The 24,038-nt window shown below is 51.0% G+C and overlaps 2 protein-coding genes and 3 non-coding genes across 7 annotated transcripts in view; all 5 read left to right on the top strand.

Annotated features, from left to right (window-relative positions):
* Positions 1-55: 55 nt before the first annotated feature.
* Positions 56-7,797, top strand: haus6 (HAUS augmin-like complex, subunit 6). Of its 3 annotated transcripts, none has more exons than XM_084487211.1 (17): positions 56-314; positions 423-518; positions 635-713; positions 809-941; positions 1,379-1,523; positions 1,772-1,834; positions 2,018-2,075; positions 2,228-2,401; positions 2,960-3,159; positions 3,520-3,649; positions 3,958-4,051; positions 4,145-4,211; positions 4,678-4,731; positions 5,150-5,303; positions 5,560-5,655; positions 5,770-5,905; positions 6,524-7,797. In XM_084487211.1, the coding sequence occupies exons 1-17, from the start codon at positions 178-180 to the stop codon at positions 7,387-7,389; spliced, it is 2,682 nt and encodes an 893-aa protein (XP_084343337.1). In that variant the 5' UTR covers positions 56-177; the 3' UTR covers positions 7,390-7,797. The 3 variants fall into 3 exon arrangements, with proteins under 3 accessions (XP_084343337.1, XP_084343336.1, XP_084343335.1); XM_084487210.1 differs by having other exon boundaries at positions 3,958-4,066; positions 4,148-4,211; XM_084487209.1 differs by having other exon boundaries at positions 3,958-4,066.
* LOC311368889 (small Cajal body-specific RNA 8) lies at positions 3,190-3,320 on the top strand. The gene has a single exon (XR_014640043.1).
* LOC311368888 (small Cajal body-specific RNA 8) lies at positions 4,297-4,427 on the top strand. Its single transcript, XR_014640042.1, has one exon.
* LOC311368885 (small Cajal body-specific RNA 8) lies at positions 4,809-4,939 on the top strand. The gene has a single exon (XR_014640039.1).
* A 796-nt stretch (positions 7,798-8,593) lies between the features above and the next one.
* Positions 8,594-24,038, top strand: part of dennd4c (DENN/MADD domain containing 4C) — a 32,943-nt gene continuing 17,498 nt past the window's right edge. The window contains 2 exon segments of the mRNA XM_084487389.1: positions 8,594-8,796; positions 19,922-20,232. Of these exon segments, the coding sequence (XP_084343515.1) occupies positions 19,934-20,232 (299 nt within the window). The 5' untranslated portion in view covers positions 8,594-8,796; positions 19,922-19,933.

Raw genomic sequence — 24,038 nt, 5'->3', positions numbered from 1 at the left:
TCATACAACATCCGGCTTTGTTGAAAGAATTGGCGGTCTGTGCCCGGGTTGGGTCGGATCGGTAGCGGGATGTTGTTTATGTTATTATTACGAGATTAATACGACGTTTAACTGCCAAGTAAGTTCGTATGGGCTAGACCGCCATCGTGTTAAAAACCACGGAGCACATCTGGGAGAATGGCGAGCCCGGCGTGTGTCCAGAGCAGCCCGGGGAGATACCTGTGGTGTTCTCTGCTTAGTCTGGGCTTCCGCCCCGAGGTCGAGACCGCCAACCTGGTGGGCAAGACCAACGTCAAGTACATCAACCTGGGAGTGTGAGTAGCTCCTGTTCAGCGTTGTTTTACACTCCTAAACATTGCCCTCCTTTCACAGCTGATGGTTCAATTCCGCGGTCATGTAACAAGTGTTTTACTTGTCCCCAGACACATGTTTGACAAACCAAACAAAGACGCCTTCTACATTGTGACCCACTTCCTGTTGGATAAACTGGACCCCGCACGGTTCAGTGAGGCGTACAGGTCAGGATCTGCTCATCTGTTCAGCATGTGGTTGATTATGTCTATTGTCAATGTTCAACTCATATGTGAAGTCTATTGTCCATATTAAACTCGCATGGCGGTTGTCTGTTGTGTAGGCACTGCTGGCCTGTGTTTGACCGTAAAGCAGACACCGAGTTCAGGAAAATCACACTCGCCTGGCTTAAAGACATCGTGGTAAGAACTGAATTCAGAATGGAACCGCGTGTGAAACGGACGGTTGGTTGTGAAGCGTGTTGTCATGCTGCCTGTCGTCCTCCTCTCCCTGCCAGGATGAGAACAGCAAATCCGCCCCTAAAGTGTTGGCATCTCTGTTCCTCTCACCGGGGGGGCCCAAGTTTATCGCGTTGATGCTTCACCTGGCGAAGCACGTCATGCTACAGGAGATGAAAACGTTCACCACTGGTAAGATTTTTACAGAAATGCAAATGTATGGATTCAGACCCCCCATATTCTCATCTTGTATTGTTCTTAGATGTAATACATTTTTATGTTTAAGTTTCTTCCATGTGTAAATACTGCTCTTGGAGTTGGAATGTGTACATTTAGGGGGATTTTGCTGACGCTTTTTTCTAAAGCGGCTTCATGCACACATTCACACACTGATGGTGGAGTCAACCCCGCAGGGCGACAGCCCGCTGGTCAGGGGCAGTCAGGGTGAGGCGTCTCGCTCAGGGACACCTCCACACTCAGCTAGGAGGAGCCGGGGATCGAACTAGCAACCTTCCGGTTACCAGCCAACACGCTCTACCTCCTGAGCTACTGCCACCCAATGTGTTGTTGGATTTATTTGTCATTAGCCAATGTACATGACCATTGCTGTCCGGTTATCTCTGCGTTAGATGGCCGGTGGGTGCCTGAGGAAGCCGCCGTGCCCGCCTCCACCATGGACATCGCCATGAAGAGACTGAAGATGACCAAAGCCAGGGTCCTCAAGTCGGCCCTGGCACAGGACCGTCTGCTGCAGGAGGACCGGAAACGAGCCCAGTGAGTACAGAGAGGCCCGCCCATCAAAGACACTTCTCTTGATGTCCGCAAGAGACTCCACACTCATTTGTTCAGAGGCTACTAAATGCTGCTAAATGTATATGTACCACCAAAATACAAATGAGGCCAGAGAGCGCTTGCTCCCTTAGTTATTTAGCTCTTCTTGGGATGGGATGTGATATGTTTTTGTGCCAAGATCTTCTTTTGTGTGCTGAGCCTGGATATCCTTTTGTGTTTCCCGTATCCAGGACTCTGGGTCAGTCCATTCAGGAGATCCGTGCGGAGGGAGCCAAGTATGACACTCTGCTCAAGTACGTGTGACCAGTATCACAGTAGTGTTGGTACCAGTAGGGGCCCTCCCAGGTGTATCTCATGACCTTAATTAGGGCCCCTGGAAGGCCCAGATTGACATAATGCAATGCACCTGTTGCACCATTATCGTTCTGTGCTTTTCTGAAGCGGCGAGTCCCTTTACCTCTTCTTCCTCCTTCTAGACGTCAAGAAAATGAGTCGTACACGGAAGGGGAGGATTTGGCTCAAAAGCTCCTCAAGGTGTGTGTGTGTGTGTGTGTGTGTGTGTGTGTGTGTGTGTGTGTGTGTGTGTGTGTGTGTGTGTGTGTGTGTGTGTGTGTGTGTGTGTGTGTGTGTGTGTGTGTGTGTGTGTGTGTGTGTGTGTGGTTTTAACAGCTCTCTGTTTGCTCCAGGTGCGCTCCCTGTGGTCGGCCATCGACGAGACGCTGTCGGCGCTTAAGGGAGAACAGCAGGGGGTGGCCTGCGTGCTGAAGCCCGACGCGGACCAGAGCGTCCTGGACGGGGCCAACCTTTCCCTCAAAATCCCCCGGCTTCTCCTGGAGAGGATCGAGCAGCTCCCACAGCAGGTGAGAACAGAACGACCCACTTCAGTGGGCGCCGCACCTCAAAGCTAAAGGACGGGAATAGGGAGTTTACATCGTGGACACATCCGTAGTGGCCGCCTGCATTTATCATGTGGGAGAAGAGGAATGTTCACGGTAGTTTGGTCGTCTTTTGTGTCATAAATCGTGAAGTTACTTTATGGGGCAAACTTATTGTGTAGAACTGCAACGGTGGTTGTCAAGCGTAACATTTCCGTTGATTCAGAGTTTTACATTTTAATTTACTACAACTTTCTCTCTGCATCACAAAATGTCAAGACGAGTATCGCGAACAAGCGGCTCCGTCTTCACAGAGCAAAACTAGTGAAGTTGAGTCTACTACCGGTGTCCTGGTACATAGAAGGAGCAGAGCCATAGAAGTGACACCTGTTGCGATTTCGTGAAAAGGGGTCTGTTGCATCAAGATCAAGACACGAGGCAGTTGGCCAAATCCACCCTACAAAGCAGCCCTCTACAGGGCGTCTGTTTGTGAACGCTGGCCCTGCCCTCTGATGACCAACACCACCTCCTTGTGTTCTGCAGCTGAGCTCGGGGAACGTGTACGAGGCGGGCCAGCTGAACCCGCTGTGCACGCTGGAGCTGCTGAACCACGCCCTGCTGCTCCTGAGGGAGGAGCGGCGCCGGGTGGCGGGCCCCGCCCCGCTGGCCCAGCTCTGCCTCCACGAGCTGCAGACCAAGAGCGGGCAGGTGGCCCGCGTGCTGGAGGAGCTGAAGGTCCTGAGGCGAGTGTCTGATGTCACTGTGTAGAACAGAGGGAGGCGGATACCTGGGCAGGGCTGACCTGTGCTCTGCCCGTCACTAGTCCTCCCTAGAGCATCCCTGCTCTCTGATGACCGAGGTGACCTGAGAGAAATCACAGCGGACAGATACGGAGCCGACACGCCTTGAGTTTACTGTGCTGTTTGATACTGACCAATCACGGGCTCTGTTCAGGAGCACACCATGTCCTCGTCCTATTGAAAGGGTTGTTGTCTGTCTAGTTTTTTTATATAATATACATTTTGGGACAAACTGCTGTTTTGAATGGATTTTGTGTAGCAAATTGCTTCATCAACTAACGGGCGTTGTCTGTTGGTCTTCAGACTGAAGATCTCCAAGGAGGAGCTCCCGGAGGTTCGCAGCGCCTCCCGGAGGCTGGAGGTGGACTGGGAGCGCCGGTGGAGGGACGCCCTGCAGGACAAACCGCTGGCCTCCTTCCTCTCCGACGATCCTGTGAGTTGAGGATGTTGGTGGTCTGTGTCCGGGTTGGGTCAGCTGTGGGATGTTTGTTATTAATGGGAAATTATTAGACGTTTCGCTCACAGGATGCCTGCACATGAATTACGTACGGGTTAAACTTTAACCTTGCTCCGATTGACAAACGGCGGTCGAGCCACGTGTCTGGAACCTCACCAGACGGCGATCCACTTGAAAGCCACAGAGCTGGGCTTTGTCAGCGGTACTCTTCAATGGAAGCCTTTGGGTTACGGAATAACCCTTTGAGTGGCAGGTAGGCTGACCCGGTGGCGTCTGTCCTGTAGGCGCTGTGCTTCCTCTCCCCCATGGCACCGCTGTCCTTCGACCCGGCGGCCGTCAGCTCCGGTGTGTTCTCCTGCTACGCTGCCAAGCTGCCCGGTGCGTCCCCCCACGGTAAGCCGCAGCCCACAGCCCGCTGCTTCCTGTCATTTACCCATCATGTGCTGCACCTCACTCGTCGTTTTGTTTCAGAAGAGGAGGTGCCGGCACAGGGTGACTCCCGGGGAGAGTTTGACGCAAGCAGTCCTGAGTTGAGCAGGTAACGAACCCGTCGGTTTCTGTAGAGTGGTTCAGGACATCCGCTTCATCAGACGATGTAGTTTTGCGTTATTAATTTGGTACAGAGGGAGGCGGATACCTGGGCAGGGCTGACCTGTGCTCTGCCCGTCACTAGTCCTCCCTAGAGCATCCCTGCTCTCTGATGACCGAGGTGACCTGAGAGAAATCACAGCGGACAGATACGGAGCAGACACGCCTTGTTTCTGTATACTGACCAATCATGTGCTCTGTTTAGGAGCGCATCATGTCCTCGTCCTATTGGAAGGGCTGAGCGTTGTCTGTGTGTAATATAGATTGACTTGTTTTTAATTAATGACTGGCATTTCGTTTTTTTAATCTAAAGTACAATTTGGGACGAACTGTGCTGCTTTTAAATGTGTATTTTTGTGTAGCAAATTGCTTCATTGATTGACTAGGTCCACTAACAGGCGTCTGTTGGTCTTTAGACAGAAGATCTCCAAGGAGAAGCTCCCAGAGATTCGGATCGCTTCCAGGAGCAGGTAATGAACCCTTGAAACGCGGTACAAGACTTTTGCGTTATTGTACGATGTAGTTTCGCTTTATTAATTTGATACAGAGGGAGGCGGATACCTGGGCAGGGCTGACCTGTGCTCTGCCCGTCACTAGTCCTCCCTAGAGCATCCCTGCTCTCTGATGACCGAGGTGACCTGAGAGAAATCACAGCGGACAGATACGGAGCAGACACGCCTTGAGTTTCTTTATACTGACACATCGTGTGCTCTGTTTAGCAGTGCATCATGTCCTCGTCCTATTGACTAGCGTTGTCTGTGTGTAATAAAGAAACCTTTTTTTCAAGAAATTACTAGCTTTTAGTTCTTTTACATAAAATGTTGTTGTTATCCAGCAGCTTTGAGTGTAGAGAGCTGCTGGACCTGACCCTGTGATGGTCTCTTTCAGGAGCCCCGTCTCACCGCCTCCCCCTGGGAGGGCTGAGAGTCCTGGTGCCATCGTCCCGTCATACTGTGGCAACACGTCACTTGCAGATCTGTTGCACACGCTTTCCTCTCCCCCCAAGGGTCCGTCCCCTAGCCCGCCTCGACCAGTGCGACAGGTGGGTACCTTCCGATGAATGCTTATGTTGTGCATGGGTTGTTTTTATTTGTTAATCTAACAATGGACAGATACGGAGCAGTCACGCCTTGTGCTTCCTCAGAATCGCTTTTTATTTTTTTTATTTTTTTTCTTGGTAGCAGTGGTCTTGCTGCCCACAAAGGGAGTGTGAGGACTGGCATCTGGAAATGAGGTCAGCCGAGGTTTTAAGTTTCGCACCTGAAATAATGGTTTCTTTCTTTCTGTTCATCATCTAGGCCAGTGACAAGAACACCCACTCCGGCTGTAAGGTGGCTCCCACGTGGAACAAGACCAAGATATTGGACTGGGAGTGTGACAACTTGGCCAGCCAGGTACCGCGATCGGCTTTCCTCACGTCTATCTGAACAAGAAATTGGAAATGTGGAACTGGAACCTTTTTTCCCTGCAGCTTTGTGAAGCTATGTTATTTGTGTTTTCAATTTCAGTTTGCAGAGGCGATCACCACGACCAGTCCCATGGACGGCAAGAGGAGGGGTTTGGCTCTGGGTGATCTACTCGGCAATCTCGGTGCAGACCCCTTCTCCACCAGGAAGCAGCTGCAACGCACCCCCGAGAGCTTGAGTAGGTTCCTCCCCTAATGGGCTTGAGTAGGTTCCCCTAGTGGGCTTGAGTAGGTTCCTCCCCTAGTGGGCTTGAGTAGGTTCCTCCCCTAGTGGGCTTGAGTAGGTTCCTCCCCTAGTGGGCTTGAGTAGGTTCCTCCCCTAGTGGGCTTGAGTAGGTTCCTCCCCTAGTGGGCTTGAGTAGGTTCCTCCCCTAGTGGGCTTGAGTAGGTTCCTCCCCTCATGGGCTTGAGTAGTTACCCCCCCTCAGAGGGCCTGAGTAGGTTCCCCTCGTGGGCTTGAGTAGGTTCCCTCCAGAGAGCTTGAGTAGGTTCCCTCCAGAGAGCTTGAGTAGGTTCCCCTAGTGGGCTTGAGTAGGTTCCCCTAGTGGGCTTGAGTAGGTTCCCCTAGTGGGCTTGAGTAGGTTCCCCCCCCTCAGAGGGCTTGAGTAGGTTCCCACTGTATCGTTATGGCGTCAGCGACTATTTTCCATAAGTTTATGTCTTTGGAAAGCGCTGGCTGAATCGCTTCCGTCTTCAGAACAGGACATTATGTGGGGGAAACGTAATTATATGGTCGTCTGTTACTCCTTTTTTTTTTGCGTCAAGGAAAATGAAACCCTGTTTTTCTCTGCTCCTAGTTTCGGATGTGAAGAGTTCCTGGCGTAAGGCGGTGGAGGAATGCAAAGTACAAACCAGTACCAACCAGTCGCCCGCGGCCACCGGGGACGCCATCGCCACGCAGCGGACCCCGTGGCACCAGACCTACGGGACCCCCAGGGGGCCCTTGACCTTCTCTGTCAACGCCACTCCCTGCGGTGCCACGCCCACTGCGGCGGCCGCCGCCTGCCCCGCCCCCTCCCTCACCCCCCACCAGCACCTGCGGACCTCCCCGGGGTCCCCCCCCGCCTGGGGCTCCCCCGACACGGAGCTCATCCCCCACATGGCGGGCTCTCCCGACGCGGACGGCCGCCACGGCGTGAGCGGCACGGGCAGCAGCGCGGTTCACTCCAGCGCCACCCTGCAGCCCCTCTGGACCTCCCCGGGGTCTCCCCCGGCCTGGGGCTTCCCCGACACGGGGGGCCGCCACAGCGTGAGCGGCACGGGCAGCAGCGCCGTGCACTTCAGCCTGGACGACGAGACGCTGCCGGACACGGCGGGCAGCGACAGCCTGCTGAGCCTCAGCGACGACGACGCCGCCGACGGAGACCTGCTCCTCCTGTCGCCCCCGACGACCGTCCGGCCGACGTCCCTCCTGGACCTCAGCAACGACGAGGCCTCCTTCCTCGGGACGGGGACGCCGCGCTGTCCGTCGACCCGGCCGGCGGTCCCGGGGTCGGTCGGCGGCTGGCTGGAGGCGGGCGCGGCAGCGGCGGGGGCGGGGGCGTGCCCGGGGTCGGACACGGTCTTCCTGCTGGATCTGGAGGCGCTGGACAGCCTGACGCCGCCCCGACGGGAGTACAGCCTGCCCCAGCTGGTGACCTTCTCCCCCATGGATGACCTCTAGGGGCCCGCGGCGTGTGAAGGGGAGGACCACTGAAGACGTTGAATGTCTGTCTTAATTGTGTCTTTGTCTTAATTGTGTTATCTGCAGCAGATGCTATTGTTTTGTGTGTATATAGATGTATAACTAACATGTCTTTAGGACATTTAAATATTATTTAAAATGGAAGGGGAAGTATGAACTGCTTAAAGTTCTTGCCTTCACATTACTTAATTTTTTTTCATTTCTGGCTCACCTGCAGAATGAAATGGATTTATTTCCAGAACATATTAGGCTTGGTATTGATACATTAGTGATAACTTGAGCTTGGTCCTCTCACATTGGCAGTTGTAACACATTAGCTTCTGTATGTCTTCTCCTGTGTCACTTTTAAGAAACTTAATAAACTTTAATAATCTGACGAAACTAAAATCCATTTTGTCATTGAATCTGCTACGTGCAGATGATTTACAGAGCTACTGAGGGGAACGGGTTGTACTCTATGGCTTTGAGAAACCCACATTCATTTAAATCCTTCCTGAGGAAACGACTGGCCCATCCGGACTGTCATAACGGATGATAAATAAAACGTTATTAATCCCCCGGAGTTGAATTTAATGCAATACAATAAAAATTAATTGGTGCAAAGGAACGCAAGTACAACAAATTGAATTGAGTCCACTCCTCACACACCTGCTATTCGTTTTAGCTATGAATAGACCAGGATAGTTTTCCAGTCATGTGATACAGTATGCTTACTCTATTGTTCTGTTGAGCATGGACTATATTAACATTACAGAACACTTGAAGACAGAACACTTTTGCATGCACCTGTTTCAGTGTTTATTAACCACCTGCAAACAGTGCAACATAGCGTCATCTCATTCACGCAGAAAAGCAAGGGACACCTATGTTAAGAATCCAGAAAACATTCAACGTATCAATCAATAAAATGCACATACTTGAACTAAACATACATGACGATAGGGGGCGCTAGAAACGTGTTTTCTCTAAAGGCTCGAGGGGCCAGGCAGGGGCCCATGGGGCAGGGCCTGTGTCAGAGAAGCGGGAGCCGCGCCTCTGGGCGGGGCCACTGCGCCTGGAGCCACGCCTCTGGGCGGGGCCACTGCGCCTGGAGCAACAGTGGCCACGCCTCTGGGCGGGTCCACCTCGCCCGGAGCCACGCCTCCACAGGGCGAACTACGCACGGAAGAAGAAAACTATCAGCCCCAAACACCAACATGGCGCCTGCCTCGACCGACAACTTCACATGAAAGTGTCGCGGTGCACATTGGCTTTGTCTGTTTTGCGTTAAAAGGTGGTCGGGGGTGTCTGAGACCACCCCTCCGTCGGGAGATACCAACCAGGGGATAGAAGTGACGGTGGAACAGCAACAAAGTGTCTTCTTCATGTCAGCGCTCTGAACAGCTGGTGAGTACCCGCCTTGTGTTCAGTAATGTGGGTTAAAAGCCTTCTACTTTGATAGTACAACACTAGAACAGAAGGTATGCTCTTGTTTAAATAAGGGCTAACTTTGGTTGCTCTTTTGTTGAACTCAAACTTCTTCCCCACCTGACTATATGTGTGAGGTGGTCTTCATCTTCCTGTGTGTCGGGTGAACAGATCCTACAGGTCCTTTTCCACAACCACGGGTGTTTCCCCCCCGTTGGTATCTGTGTGGAGTAAAGTTGACCCACTTTCGGTGTGGAGGAGGGTGCATACGTTGGGGAACACAATACTGCCGACCCTACTCCCCCCCCCCATCAAGATAATGGGTGCTGCTTGGCTCATGTTCCTTATCAAATCCGGCAGGTGCCACCTCAGGGAGGGAGGTGTGTGTGTGTGTGTGTGTGTGTGTGTGTGTGTGTGTGTGTGTGTGTGTGTGTGTGTGTGTGTGTGTGTGTGTGTGTGTGTGTGTGTGTGTGTGTGTGTGTGTGTGTGTGTGTGTGTGTGTCCTGCAGAAGATATTTGTTGATTGTTGCAAGCAGCCATTGAGTTTTTGAACAACATTTGTGTAGATCTCTCACCAGTTGCATGTATTATTAATAACAACACATGTTGTTCTGATGATACTTTAAAGCAGTCCTATGTGTGTTTCCTTTGATAGCAACACTTCCTTTGATAGCTCCCATACAGGGGGGGGTATGATGAGTTACTCATGGGAAATCCACAAGCTTTGACTTTATGGTGATTCATAATGCTTTCATGCATGTGACCGAACCACATGCTCTGCAGATGTCTATAGATGAGTCTTTGGTGGGTGAATGGTGACGTCAACAAACCATACTTATATTGCTTGTAACTATATGGCACATGCATGTAACTATAACCCTTCCTATAGCCAACTGTGCATAAGGAAAGCTGAAAACACAATCATTCCTCCTACTACCTCTGCAGCTGCGTACGGGGAAAAAAAAACTAACCTCTCTGCAATGGCTGCATGCATGTCACACCTAACCCTGAATGGATATGTGTGGAAACACCTGTTGCGCAATCAATTTGAATTTTACACGTATGATCTAGGGATATGTGTGTGTGTGTGTGCTTGTAGCCTACTTCAAAAGTGCAGGTGAACCACCCACTCCTCGCCTTTGATTTGAGGTGAGAGGAAAGGTCAAGGTTGCCTGAAGACTTCATTGCTGGAGTTGTACTTTGACACCGCCGCTACGCTCTTCCCTCCCAGAGGTCCTGTCAGGTGACCCAGAGAATAAGGAAGTGGGCAGGCTGTCCACGGCGGTAACGGCAGCAGGCAGACTCGCTTGGAAAATTGACTTTTATTTCCTCCAGCTGTATAGAGCAGGGCAGGCATTCACTGTCTGGGACTGAAATAAACGTGATGGACTACATGGATGTCAGTCATGCGTCTTCATGTCTGAAGTGTGTTTGGACTAAAGCAGAGAAAAAAAAAAGAGTGCATGGGCCTACTTGCTTTGATGTGTCGTGTGGGTAGTTAATGAATGATACACATGGTCGGTTACCTTTGCAAGGAAAATGAGAGTTCAGTGACTTTTCGCTGATGATTTAAGTGTTTCCCGGCACCTGAACACAAGCAGTATACGTCTCTGACGAAGAGGTGGCCGGGAATTGTTGGGGCAACATTATTTATTTATTTTCTCTTGATGGTAGGAAATGATTACTCAGGCCTGTGCAAACCTTCTCATTCGGCAGTGAGTCGTGAAGGCAGAATCACCCGGCGGGTAGAGTCTGCTCAGAGCTGGGATCGGCCACCAGGTGTTGCCCCCCCCGTGGTTGTACCATGTTTGGTTCGTCCTCTTTGTTTGGGTCTGCTTACCTGTTGTCCTGCTCCTTCAGGCTCTGTTACATCAACCGTCTCCCACAAGAAACTGGGATAACTTTTATCCACTTTAGAACCACTAAACGGCCCTCAGAGTGTGTCGGCGGGCGGTTGGGCTCCTGCCGTGTTTTGCCGGGGTATGGAATGAGCTCGGCTGGTTAGGGAGGGCAATGAGTTTGCCCTCTCTCCCTTTCACCTCGGTGCGGAAAGAATTTGCTTCTGCGGACCTCGCAGGCCGCCCCACTGCAGGTGGGCCCCGGTCTTGTGATGCCGGCTTGGGCTTTAGCGCTCAGCCTCTGCCCTCCCCAGCTAGCCTAGCCTAGCCCCCCCACCCCTCCCACCGCTGATGCAAATTATTTCCAACAGTTGGAGGCCATTTCTTGTGTGTGTGTGTGTGTGTGTGTGTGTGTGTGTGTGTGTGTGTGTGTGTGTGTGTGTGTGTGTGTGTGTGTGTGTGTGTGTGTGTGTGTGTGTGTGTGTGTGTGTGTGCGTGTGTACTTCCTTTTGACGTGACGCCTGTCTGATCCAAAACGCCCTCTGTTCTTCCTGTGTTGAACACACCTGTGGGGCCATAATGGCCACACTGTTCTCGGGGAAAGACAAGGAAGAGAGACCAAGCAGTCGGGGATGAATGAATGAATGAATGAGTGTGTGAGTGTGAGGGGGGGGGGGTGGAGGAAGAGAATGTTTCCACACTGTCATCTGTTTTTCTCTTTTTTGTCATAGTCATGTCTAGTGTGTATGAGAAGCCTGAGTCAGTCCCCGTTTCCATCAAACCAGGACTCACACTCGGCCATCTGTACTGTGCCCCCTCAAGTCTAGATCGTCTGGCTAGTGTGAGCACGCCATCCGTACTCAAGCACAGTTAAAATCTGTGGCCTCAGTACACTTCATAGAGGTGTGCTCAGGCCACGGTACAGATGCTAATGAGCCGACATGTGCACACGCACAGATACGCGACCTATATGTACAAGACGCCACCGTACTCAGGCCCAGTTGAGATTGCCTAGTGTGAGCACAGGCCAGCGGCACAGTGGGGGGGGACGGGGGAAATCGTACTGGAGTACGGTACAGGTACACTTTCCCCAGTGCTCGAGCGCTGGTTCACCGTGGCGCTCCGGTGAAACCTTAATCCTTCGGTTCACACCGGTTTGTGACTCGCTTTCATCGCTGTGTGTTTTTTATTACAGCCATCTGGGGACACAAACACACACACACACACACACACACACAGCGCCGTGCCGTCATACTCTATTTACATTTAAGTGTCAAGTCAGGACATCGGCTCTGTCTCCTGACCTGTCGCGTCCCACCATGCCTGTGTTGTTGCCAGCGTTGTGGGTAACTGTCCAAACATGGTTTGGACCTGAGGGGCAAATGTACACAATAGTTACCGGTTACCCTGGAAACGGTTTATGCCCCTTTTCCTCTGGCTGTCAGAGGGAATATTAAACGGCCACACGGACACTGCCCAGGCACGGTGGCTACGTCTCTCGTTGGCATGGCGTCTCAAGGCCCTGTGCTGTCAGCATGCCTGGCTCCCTCTTGCGCCCTCCGTTGTGCGTCCAATCAGAATCTGAATTGCTTTTTATCACATTCTTATTGTGCACAAGTACACAAGAGTAAAATTCTTAGGCTTGGTACCTCGACACACATAGCAGCAACAATACAATATAAAGTAAGTAGATATTAAAAATATATAAAATAAGAAAGGAAAAATAAGTAACAGAATTGTAAACGGAACGTAAGGTGATCAAGTGGTAGTGGTACCAGCCACAGTTGATTTGTAGTGCAAAAATGTTGTGGAATTGCAGTAAATAATGCAGTAATATTGATTGAACTAGCAACGCACGTGTCGTGCGTTGGGTTGGTTTGTCGGTAGTGGATTCCTCCAGGAGCCTGACTGTGTGGTTCATCTTCCTCTGTTGTGATGTCAGACACACAGCCCTGGCAGTGGACTGGGTCGTAGCGTGGGTGATGGAGTGGAGGCAGAGAGGATCTGAGTGGAGGTTCTCTGCTGCTGTAGTGAGAGACAGAGGAACAACAGGGCGGTCTATTGTCCAGTTCTACACACGCACAACATGCGTGGGCATGCACCCACACATGTCATCACAGGAGAGTGGAGACACACACACACACACACTGGTGTGCACATAAATAGATGCTGTGTGTGTGTGTGTGTGTGTGTGTGTGTGTGTGTGTGTGTGTGTGTGTGTGTGTGTGTGTGTGTGTGTGTGTGTGTGTGTGTGTGTGTGTGTGTGTGTGTGTGTGTGTGTGTGCGTGCGCTCTCCCGGCTGCGATGAAGTCACAGCGAGGGGACCCCTCCACGTCTTCCTTGCTGTGACCTCATCACACACACACACACACACACACACACACACACACACACACACACACACACACACACACACACACACACACACACACACACACACGTGTGTGTGTTAGGCTACTTAAAGAGAAATCCAAAATGATGACTTCATTGACTGTGCTTAAGACTAGCTAAGCTATTAGCAGTAACTTAGCTAATCCTGATGATTATATGTATCATCAGGATTAGTAAATGCGGTGATATATATATGTCATATCACGTAACATGTGTGAACGTTGGGGAAGTATACAGTGTAATACAGGCCGGTATTGTCCTTCTGATGAGCAGCGCAGCGCGTAGCCCAGACAATGGAGTAGACCACTGACACAGGAGAGGGGACCAACAGGTTCTCTGACCGGGTGGGAGGGGAGCCACCAGGCCTGGAGTGGAGGAGCCAGCGCCCTGGAGCCTGAGGGAGGACTATAGAGTGGGGCTTATGGAGTGGGGCTTACGGAGTGGGGCCTACCAGAGTGGGTGGGGCCCACCATTGTGTGAGGCCAAGAGAGTGTAGGGCCTACTACAGGGTGAGTCCTACTCCAGGGTCTAGGGAGTGAGGCCTAGAGGGTGAGACCTTACAGAGTGAGACCTTACAGAGTGAGACCTACAGAGTGAGGCCTAGAGGGTGAGGCCTAGAGGGTGAGGCCTAGAGGATGAGGCCTAGAGGATGAGGCCTTACAGAGTGAGGCCTACAAAGTGAGGCCTACAAGGTGAGGCCTAGAGGGTGAGACCTACAGAGTGAAGCCTAGAGGGTGAGACGTTACAGAGTGAGGCCTAGAGGGTGAGACGTTACAGAGAGAGGCCTACAGCGTGAGGATGCTACAGAGAGTGGAAATGAAACAACCCAGTTTTCTCATTGACTTTGAAAACCAAACACTCTGGACTTTTTGCTTGTTTGTCTTTACAGATTCCTTTTTGTGGAGTCATTCTTTCCTTTTTTTTTGTTTTGCATTTATTTTCACTTTATTTTTCATTTCCCTATTGTAGCCCTCAAAACTAATCAGTCGCTCCATAATGCGCTATTCCCAACTTTTATAAAACACCAAACCGGTTTCATGTTGTCACTTTTCCTACCCTAGTTCTGGCAAAGTACTTTTGTACAGCTTAAGATCTGATCTATGAGGTAATCCCTGTGTTATCAGTGCCAGACCCATTCATCAAGTGGTGGAAAAACCCTATGAAACTTCTAAATACAACAACATGCAGGCACTGGCTACTCACCTTCACTCAGAAACGATTGAATTACCAAACTATTCTTGACTCGACTACGGTGTTCAGCCCAGCGTATTTCCTCACCTGGAACATTAAACCCTTTATCTTTGAGTTCTTGGCGCTGTTTCTCTGCACAACCACACACGTTGTAACCTCAATGCATTCAGGTATTATTAACAATCTACTTTCTTGAATATCTTGTGGGTAAATGCACTGCATTTCTACAGCGCTTTTCTAACCAGTGGCCCCTCAAAGCGCTGTACAATACTGCCTCACATTCACCCATTCATGCACACTTTCACACACCAATGGCGGTGTCAGCCACGCAAGGCGACAGCCAGCTCATCAGGAGCAGTGAGGGTGAGGCGTCTCGCTCCGGGACACCTCGACACTCAACCTCAACCTGCTCTACCTCCTCAGCCACATGCCGCCCGCTGTGCTGTGGGTGAAACTTGTTTTCCCAGCATGCTGTGACAAGTCCAGCCCGGCCTGGTCAGAGATGCTCCCACAAAAACATCCATCTCCTGTTTGCACACAGGGCTGCATCCAGCGTTCACGACATGCATCCTCACTCGCCAGAGAGGAGGACCCTCTGTGTGAAGGCCGTCTGTGTTTCCCGCTCACTGTTTACGGCCGTCATTATGTCTGATCTGCAGGGTGATAGTAACACGAGGCGCGGCCCCGAAGTGAAACCTGGTATTGTTGGGGCACGGTTACCATGGCAGCGTCAATGTTGGTCTATGGTGCATCTCACAAAGAGATGTTTGTATGGTGCTGGCTGGTTGGCTGGTTGGTTGGACTGGGAAGGGGGGGGTGGTTTACAAACGGTGCAGGGCTGCTTGCGTGTTTCGACAAACATAACCACATGCGTAGACACGGCTCTGTGTCGGAGGGGGGGTGATAGGAAATAGTGACTGGTTGTCAAGCGTCTAAGACTCTAAGACACTCGAGACAGGGAATCTGTTGTTTTATTGCATTGCATTTTATAGCATCTATGTAGTTATGTCATATACTGCTGTATAAAAATCCTTTGAGGATATAATAAAATCAGGCCGAATTGCTTATTGTTTACGGCGTTGATAGTGGGCCGAGTAGGATTGCCCTCTGCCTCTTTATAGATGGTTACCCATGATGCAATGTGTGTCGTTACAATCCCTGTAACGTAGTTTACTGTCTGTACGTAGGGAGACCTGTGTGTACTGTGACATCGACAACACAATGTCCAGATCCACTTTGTGTTTCTTTGTGGGTCACACGAATGCACGTGGTTGGATGCAGTTTAACCGCAGTGTGTTTGTTGCTCCTACATCCGAGATGAGTCCAACACAGCAGATCATTCATTATGTTCAGCGTGACCTTCCCATCACCTGGCTGGGCGGAGCGGGAAACGACCACTTTGCAAGGTGCACCCCCGGGGGAGGAGGAACCCACACACACACACACTGTGTGTGTGTGTGTGTGTGTGTGTGTGTGTGTGTGTGTGTGTGTGTGTGTGTGTGTGTGTGTGTGTGTGTGTGTGTGTGTGTGTGTGTGTGTGTGTGTGTGTGTGTGTGTGTGTGTGTGTGTGTGTGTGTGTGTGTGGAGAGAGAAGGTGAACGTCTGTCTGGTGGCATTCAAACAGACGTGTTTGAATGCCATGTCTTTCCTTCAGGATATAAATGAATGCATGCTGATTTGTCTCATCTGATATTCTCACAGGGAGATTGTCAACACACACACACACAGGGGCCGTGTTGCGTCAGATGTTGTTTGTTGTGTGATTGTCTGTTTTCGGTTACTTTGTTTTCAGCCTTTGTTTTGTGTCACACACCGTATGTTTTGTGACACAATTTGACAATGTGCCAAGCCTGTGGATAGTCTGAGTGGACTCACGTCGTCTCTGGCGTAGCACCAACCTGGTCCTCTGAAAGATAAACATCCCAATAGTGGCCGCAAGCTCCAAATAATCTATCAGATGGATGACGGTCCGCTGAATTAGGAGGTACTGGTCTGCAAGAAGGGCTGCAGTCTAGATGATTCTACAACCACACACACACACACACCTATCACTACTTAGCTGCTTGAGTGGGCTGGAGTGGTTACAAGTAGTTTCAATTGCGTGGAGAGTTACGCCGAAACTCTGAAAGATAAGGTCTAAACATGGCGACCTTTCCTTTGACGTGGCGGCCGGGCGAGATGGAAACACGGAGACAGTGCTGCCCGTCCCATGTAAACACGACGTCCCGCCATGGTTTAGTTTGGACATCGGCATGCAAAGCATTCTTTAGTTACGGTCTAGAGTAATGTGTGCTCACACTAGTAGAAAACAGACTCACTGAAACCAAAAGGGATGTGTTTGGGTCTTCACACATCTGTCTGTGTGGGCACACGCTACAAACCAACACCCCTTCGCTGCATGCTTTCCATTCGCTGTCACAAACCAAATTCAGAGGAATGAACTCGTCCGCGCGAATGCTAAATGGCCGACCTGGCTTCCTGTTTGACTTGGAAATGCGTCACGCGAGGGAAGCGATAACTCTCGCATTGTTTTTGAGGAGAGTGAGGAGGAAAGAAAATGACGGAATCGACTGTAGCGGCTGACTCTCACCCCTGGCCTTGACCCTGTGAGTCCACCACGGTTATGGAGGTGGAGGAGTAGGAGGAGTTATTCCGCCTTCTGAAACCCAACCAGTGGGGCTTGATTCAGACCAAATGAGCATGTTGATTCTCACACAATTCTCACAAACCCCTCTCTCACTTCCCCATTCACCGCATATGACATTGTAAACAAGTATTGCTGTTTGTCATTAACGTGGAGTCCCATATATATCCCGTGTATATTTCAGAGCTTGAACAGGTTTCACGGCAGTCGCCTTTTTGTCTCAAGACGCGTGTTCATATGGAGCTTGTGCTGTCTTCCATACATCATGTTGAACACACAACGGGTGTTTTCTGTGCGTGTGTGCAGAGGCCACTGCAGTTTGTTGAACTGCAGAACACATGTTTCTGTCTCATGTTTCTGATCAGCAGTGAGACGTATGGAAGTCCTTTCTGGACAGACGCTGCCTCTCAGCAGGAGATGGACAGCATAGTAAAATACCGTTGGCTTGGGGGGAATGAAGTCAGACCTGTATTCTCCTTGGTGTGTGTGTGTGTGTGTGTGTTGTGTGTGTAGTGAGAGAGAGGTAGTAGTGGACTACGGTCTCCCCCTTGCATGAGGAATCCATCAGCTCGCCTTTGTGGTGTTGGTCGGTGACACTGCAAACTCTCCCCCATTCCCCCCCCCCCCCCCCCCCCAGCTGCGGCGCCGTTACCGTGGCAACCGGCTTTGTTTTGGGGATGTCTTTTTTTTTTTTTTTTTCCCATCTACGTGGCGGACTCTGGTGTATGTGTCCGTGTGCGTGTGCGTGCGCACCGTGGACAGGAAGTGGGTCAGTCAGTGTCTGGTCCAATCCGCTGCCTCCTCCGTGCCGGCTCAGGCTTTTTGTCCTCTGATTATTTCGGCCACTTTTACTTTGTAACTCCTGTGAGCGAGCGTCAGTCACTGCGCTCCTCTGGTCTAATCTGCTGGGGTCATTGCAGACTGGCTCCTGATGTTCAACTCGTCAGGCTGCTAATGGCCTCTTCCTTTACTGCTCCTTTGTCTAGTCGGCTTTAAGAGCATATTGTGAACTGTGGCGCATTTTTAAGCCATGAAACATTTGCTGTGTGGACACACACACACACACACACACACACACACACACACACACACACACACACACACACACACACACACACACACACACACACACACACACACCATTATTTGATAGTCAGTACTTTTTATTTTTTTTGAAGTAAATACAGTAATGCATTACTTCTTGTGTGCATTACTTCTAACGCTTGTGTGTTAGTGCAGCCCAGTGGTTTCATGGACAGAGGAGTTGATTAAGAGCAAATGCTGGGTGGAAAGCAGTCTTGCAGGGACATGTGGTGTACAGTGTGACACTGTGCGTGAATCTGCTGCCTGAATTCTTTAACCCGTGCTGCAAGTCATAGCTGACTGAGTCAGCGCTGGGAAATGCCCGGTGTGCCTTTCTGTGCATGTGGACGTGTTTGCCAGTTATTTGCTCGCTGTGCCTTTTTCTTTTATATATACTTATCTTTTGCAAATATAACGTCCTTCTGTGGGTTGTGGGTTTACTTTTGGGCATTTCGAATGACACTGCAGTTAACAGAAACAGAACTAAACGGCAGCTTGTTGTGAAGTGTTTTGGGCTGATGTTCACTTGCAGGCCTGGTCGTCCGCACTAGGCCTGATCCTCACGTGGTTCAGAGGAACCTGTTGCCCGGAGCCCCGTTCCACCGCGTCCACCATCGCAAACACGTATTTGACTCGTTAAATTTGACTGGACAAACGAAACGATCTCTCTGTGTTCTGTGGGCTGCAGTTAAGAGCTCTGTCTCTCCAGATCAACGGAGTGGGGGGGGGCGGACGCGTTCCCAATCCCCGGCAAAAGAAATTCCAAGGCTCTGACACTTTTTTTTTTCCCCTTTTCTTTTTTTAAGACGTCCTCCTGATTTATGCTCACGCCGGCATTTTGAAACATTCCTTTGTGCTCAGCAGGAGTCTGGCCACCAAAATCTCTCTCCCGACGTCTTGATTGTGTGTGTGTGTGTGTGTGTGTGTGTGTGTGTGTGTGTGTGTGTGTGTGTGTGTGTGTGTGTGTGTGTGTGTGTGTGTGTGTGTGTGTGTGTGTGTGTGTGTGTGTGTGTGTGTGTGTGTGGCGCTCAGAGTTACTGTTGGCTTTCCCTGCTCCTTTATAGAGCGACAGCCTCAAGACATACGGCTCAGCTAAGAACAAGTTAAGCACCAATTCTGCATTAGCATGTGGGCTCCATTCCAATTCTCAATGGGATGTCACAGGCTCTTACCGGGTGCATTCCTGTGCTGCTTGGGGTCGGTCCCCTCAGCTATCTGTGTTTGAGAGCAGCTTGTGTGTCTCAAGGTTTGATGGAGCAGCAAACCACAAACCAGCTTCCATCAACCGTGGTGATCAACCACTGAAGCCCAGCCCCTCCCCTCCTCATATTGAAGCTCTGCTCATTGGGTGATCAAGTTCATCCAAAGCTCAATCCTGACCAATGAAAGTCTCATGTTTATTATCAAAATGAAAGTTTGTTAGGTTGTGTACTCGGCAGGTGGGTTTTCTCACTGTATGCCTTTCCTAAAAATGTTTGCTTTCCTTTTCCATTCCTTTGCGTCGACTGTGAAGTGAACTGAATCTGTTTTGCAGGGAATGGCAACTACTAGTTCTAACTATACTAGTACTGACTCCAACAGTACTAACTATACTAGAACTAGCTATAACCCCATCCCCATCACACATAGGACAAACACAGGGGTAGAAAAACAATAATTGATCGTATCGTGATAGACTTTTGATCAATATCAATATACAACTGATATCAACAGAATACCCAGCAGGTGTGGCCTCATTCCCTGATCCCCACCCCGTCCAATGACTCAACCTCCATCCTCCTCACTCTCCTCCCCCTTCTCCCCCTTCTCCCCCTTCCCAAGCCTGCACAGCCATGATATTAATATTATTATTATTATAAATCGACCTCACCCTCCTCCCCCCCCCTCTGTCCCCCTCCCTACCCTGCACTGATATAAATATAAATATTATTATTAATCCATCCTTCCTCCCTCCCAGGTCCGCCCAGCCATGATCGAGGACAAGGGTCACCGCGTGACCGACTACTTCGTGGTGGCCGGCCTCACGGACAAGGCCACGCCCCTGGAGCAGGACCTGTCGGAGACCAAGTCCAGCGGGCCCAAGGCGCCCATCGTGGAGCTGGCGGTCATCAACCGCTCGGCGGGCGAGGCGGTGCCCGAGGGCTTCACCTGCATCGACAGCACGCCCGGCGGCCTGCAGGCCAACCTCAACCACGGCAGCCTGAAGAGCCCAGAGCTGTTCCTCTGCTACAAGAGGGGCCGGGCCAAGCCCCCGCTCATCGACATCGGGTGAGTGGGGCCACCGGATGAGAGGTCCACCGGGGGGGGAGGGCCACCGGGTGAGAGAGGGCCGAGGCTAGGCTACCGTAGCATGTGTATGGTACACAATGGACCTGCCCGATTTAGAGTGTGTGTGTGTGTGTGTGTGTGTGTGTGTGTGTGTGTGTGTGTGTGTGTGTGTGTGTGTGTGTGTGTGTGTGTGTGTGTGTGTGTGTGTGTGTGTGTGTGTGTGTGTGTGTGTGTGAATTATGGCCCCCACTCTGAAGGAGGGATCCCCCACTCTGTTAAGCCCTTTGAGACTGTACCTGTGATTGAGGGAGATACAAATAAGATTGAATTGACCTGGACAGGGATAAAGCCTGCAGCCAGTGGAACGGAGCGACTCCGTTCTGATCCCCTCCGTTCTTACGTTCAAACGGGAGATATGCGAGACATAACCAGGGTTTTTGAAGTCCTGAGTGGAGAGAGTAATTGGGCAATTTGGGCCGGCGTGTTTATAACGCGCTTGTCTCTTGATTCAGGGCCGGTCGCTGGCTCCGCTGTGTAAATATTTGCAACGTTATTTGCTCGTATGGGGGGCAAAACTTTTCCGTCCTTCCCGTAAAAAAGGTGATTTTACTGTCATGCCTCGGCCTTGAATCGGCCCAGTGACTGAAGCGAGGCAACAGAAACGATGATGCAACTGCAGCGCTTGCTTATCTTGGCGCTCTCACACACATCTTTTGTCTGAAGCGAGATGGAGCCAGCCTTGGTGGAATGTCGCAACCGTTCCCGTGCCCTGCGTTTCCCTTTTGGTTCCTTGTAACAGTAACTCAGTTCCACGGCCTCTGGTGTGCTGTATGTCGACGCCGGCACTTCAACACTGCACACGTTCTCACGTCTCCAGCAGAACCCACGACGGAGAAGGGCTCTGCGTTATGTCACCTCACCACCTCCAAGAAAACCAGAGCTCAGCACTGTGAGCGTTTTGTAAGGGACTGAGTCTGCCCAGCGGGGCGACAGCAGCTCAGGAGGTAGAGCGGGTCGGCTGGTAACCAGAAGGTTGCTGGTTCAATCCCCGGCTCCTCCTAGCTGAGTGTGGAGGTGTCCCTGAGCGAGACGCCCTCACCCTGACTGCTCCTGACCAGCTGGCTGTCGCCCTGTGCGGCTGACCTCACCGTCGGTGCATGAATGGGTGAATGTCAGGCAGTATAATAAAGGAGCTTTGAGTGGCCACCGGTTAGAGAAGCGCTGTATAAACGCACTCCATATACCATTGCAATGTTTGGGGGTGGGTTGTTGTGAACCGCGGTGCGAGGCGGCTCAGATATGTGTAAACAGCAGATCATATGTCCCAGCGTGGTTCCTCAGAGAGATTACTCTCGCCTGGTCGGACAGGAAGCCAGCTGGGAGGCCAGACCCGGTTATACAGGGATTCTCCCTCCTTGTACTTTATGTTGGCCAATCAGAAATCGGGTGCGTTTTAAGTTCAGCCTAATGAGACTTGGTTGTCTACGCACTTTGTGTATAGACACGCTTTGTGTATTTCACATCCACTCTGTGAGATTCACTGTTGAACCTTGCAATGGTTGTAAGAATGGGCTTTGATTAAAGCTTCTGCCTGGAGCAAGATTAAAGGCCATTTCTCGGCATAATTGTTTGTTTTGGTTGCCCCCACTGGACCAGCCAAGAGTGACAATTATAAAATGGTAACAATCATGATTGTTTCTCTCTCACTCCCTAACCGGGAATGAAGAGCAGGCGGTCTGTGACTCAGCCATTGTTCGTATCCTGGCACACGAAGGGCCAAACGCCTAAATCAGACTCTGGACCGGCCCCGTCTCTGGTGCTCTAGTGGTAGTGCTGTTCCTCTCATCTGATTGGCTGACACTGAGCCAGGAGAGCACCAGGTGATGCCATCATTTAAAGGGCCAGTGGCATCTTGGCACATTTCTTCCCAGTGTTGGGGTCTATAGCCTCAATGCTCGGTTTGTAAGTGTTTCTTCCCCGGCCTACAATAATAACGACTGGGTTCGCTGTGGCCATCTTCATTGTGCCTTTTCCTTTTTAAACGTCCTGGCAAACGCTGTGCAGGCCTCCTGGAGGTTAATCTCCAAATCATTCCCCATGAGCGCTCCTCTTTGTCCACCGGGGGAACGCTCCGCTCCACGGCCGTTACTCAGTCGTCTCCTTCACTCACAAAGTGTCTGATGGACCCTGATGGAAAGAGAGAGAGAGAGAAGCTGACATCGCTAATGCTGTGTGTGTGTGTGAGTGTGTGGGTGGGTGGGTGTGGGGAGGGAGGAATGGGAAGGAGGAAGCAAGCCCTGCAGCCGTGTCAAGAGGTGTGACGCGGTGACGGTTGGATCACTTGACTGAATGTAGCCAGCCGCGAGGAATCTCTCTCATGGACGCTCTCTTTCTTCTGAGAAGGAGAGTGAGAGAGAGAAGGGGGGAGAGAGAGCGACGGACTGAGTGAGAGAGAGAGAGGGGGGGGGGGGGGAGAGAGAGCGACTGACTGAGTGAGAGAGACAGCGAGAGACTGACTGACTGACTGAGTGAGGGAGAGAGAGGGCCTCTAACAACACAAGGCCATCGTCCCGCTACTGTAGTCCCATGACCCTCTCTTTCTCGTTCCAACCGATTTCTTGGTTGGTTCTCCTCTGCTTCTCTCGAAGGCTCTTCCTCGGTTCCAAAGATATCGTGTGGTTCTCCTGTGCTCCTCTTGACGTCTCTTCCTTCGACGGCAGAGTGTAAAGTAGTGACAGCTGGCTTGAGTCATCCCCACTTTGTACCACAAGACAAATAAAGAAATCAACTATTCGCATATCAAGACACTGACTCATGAGTTGTTTAACCAAGCACTCCCTGTGAACGGCTGGGCCCAGGGCCTGGTTTGTGGGCCAGACGTGTGGACGTTAGCCCGCGTCCAGCCGCCGGCACTTTGAACCGCGCCGCCGCTATCTGCCGTCTTGGTTTCCACACAGGGGTGACACTCCTACCCGGTGAATGCAGGTCAAAGAGGAGCCGCCGCACAAAAGCCTTCAGGTCTTTCAAATCCTCACGCCTGAATCGCTCTCGTTCTCTCTTGCTCTCGCTCTCGCTCTCTCTCTCATTCTTTCTACCCCTCTTGCTCTCTCACACTCGCTCTCTCTCGCACTCGCTCTCTCTCTTTCCCTTCGGTTCTTTAAAATCGACATGCCTGAATCGCTCGCTCTCTCTCGCTCTCTTGCTCTCTTGCTCTCTCTCTCTTGCTCTCTCTTGCTCTTGCTCTTGCTCTCTCTCTCTCTCGCTCTCCCTCTCTCTTCCTCTCTCATCTTCTCCCTCTCTCTCCCTCCCTCTCTCTCCCTCTCCCTTCCTTCCAACATTGGCTCCATGGTCATGGAAAAAACATAAAATAGTGATGGTATAAACTACAATCAAACAGTCTAAAATACAATACCCAAACCATTAAAACGTGTGTATAGTTTGCTGAGACAGGAAGGGGAATGTTGTGTACGAGTCAAAATGAGGCTGAGGTCTTTTGGGGGGGGGGACATGATGAACACACAACTGCAAGGTCGGAGCAACCTTCCTATGAGCGTTACTGGGATGTTTTGACACTGTTTCATCAGTGTGTTGTCGAGTCTCCAAAGCTTTTGTCAGCCGTGGTTCTGCTGGAACATCACGGCCTTGAATGGCGATGTACTGAACTCTTGACACATCGTGTTGATGGGTGCCTCTCAGTACTATGATTTTAGGGCGATAATTATTGTGCTGCATTGTTTTGCTAGTGAGGAGTGGGTGCTTCAAACAGTTCTGCTCACTGCTGTTCGCTAATTTGACGTGAAAATAAT

This window comes from Micromesistius poutassou (assembly GCF_964030765.1).
Source record: "Micromesistius poutassou genome assembly, chromosome: 23".
Lineage (NCBI taxonomy): Eukaryota > Metazoa > Chordata > Actinopteri > Gadiformes > Gadidae > Micromesistius > Micromesistius poutassou.
The sequence above is the reverse complement of the archived record's forward strand: the minus strand, read 5'-3'. Positions and strand labels throughout refer to the sequence as shown.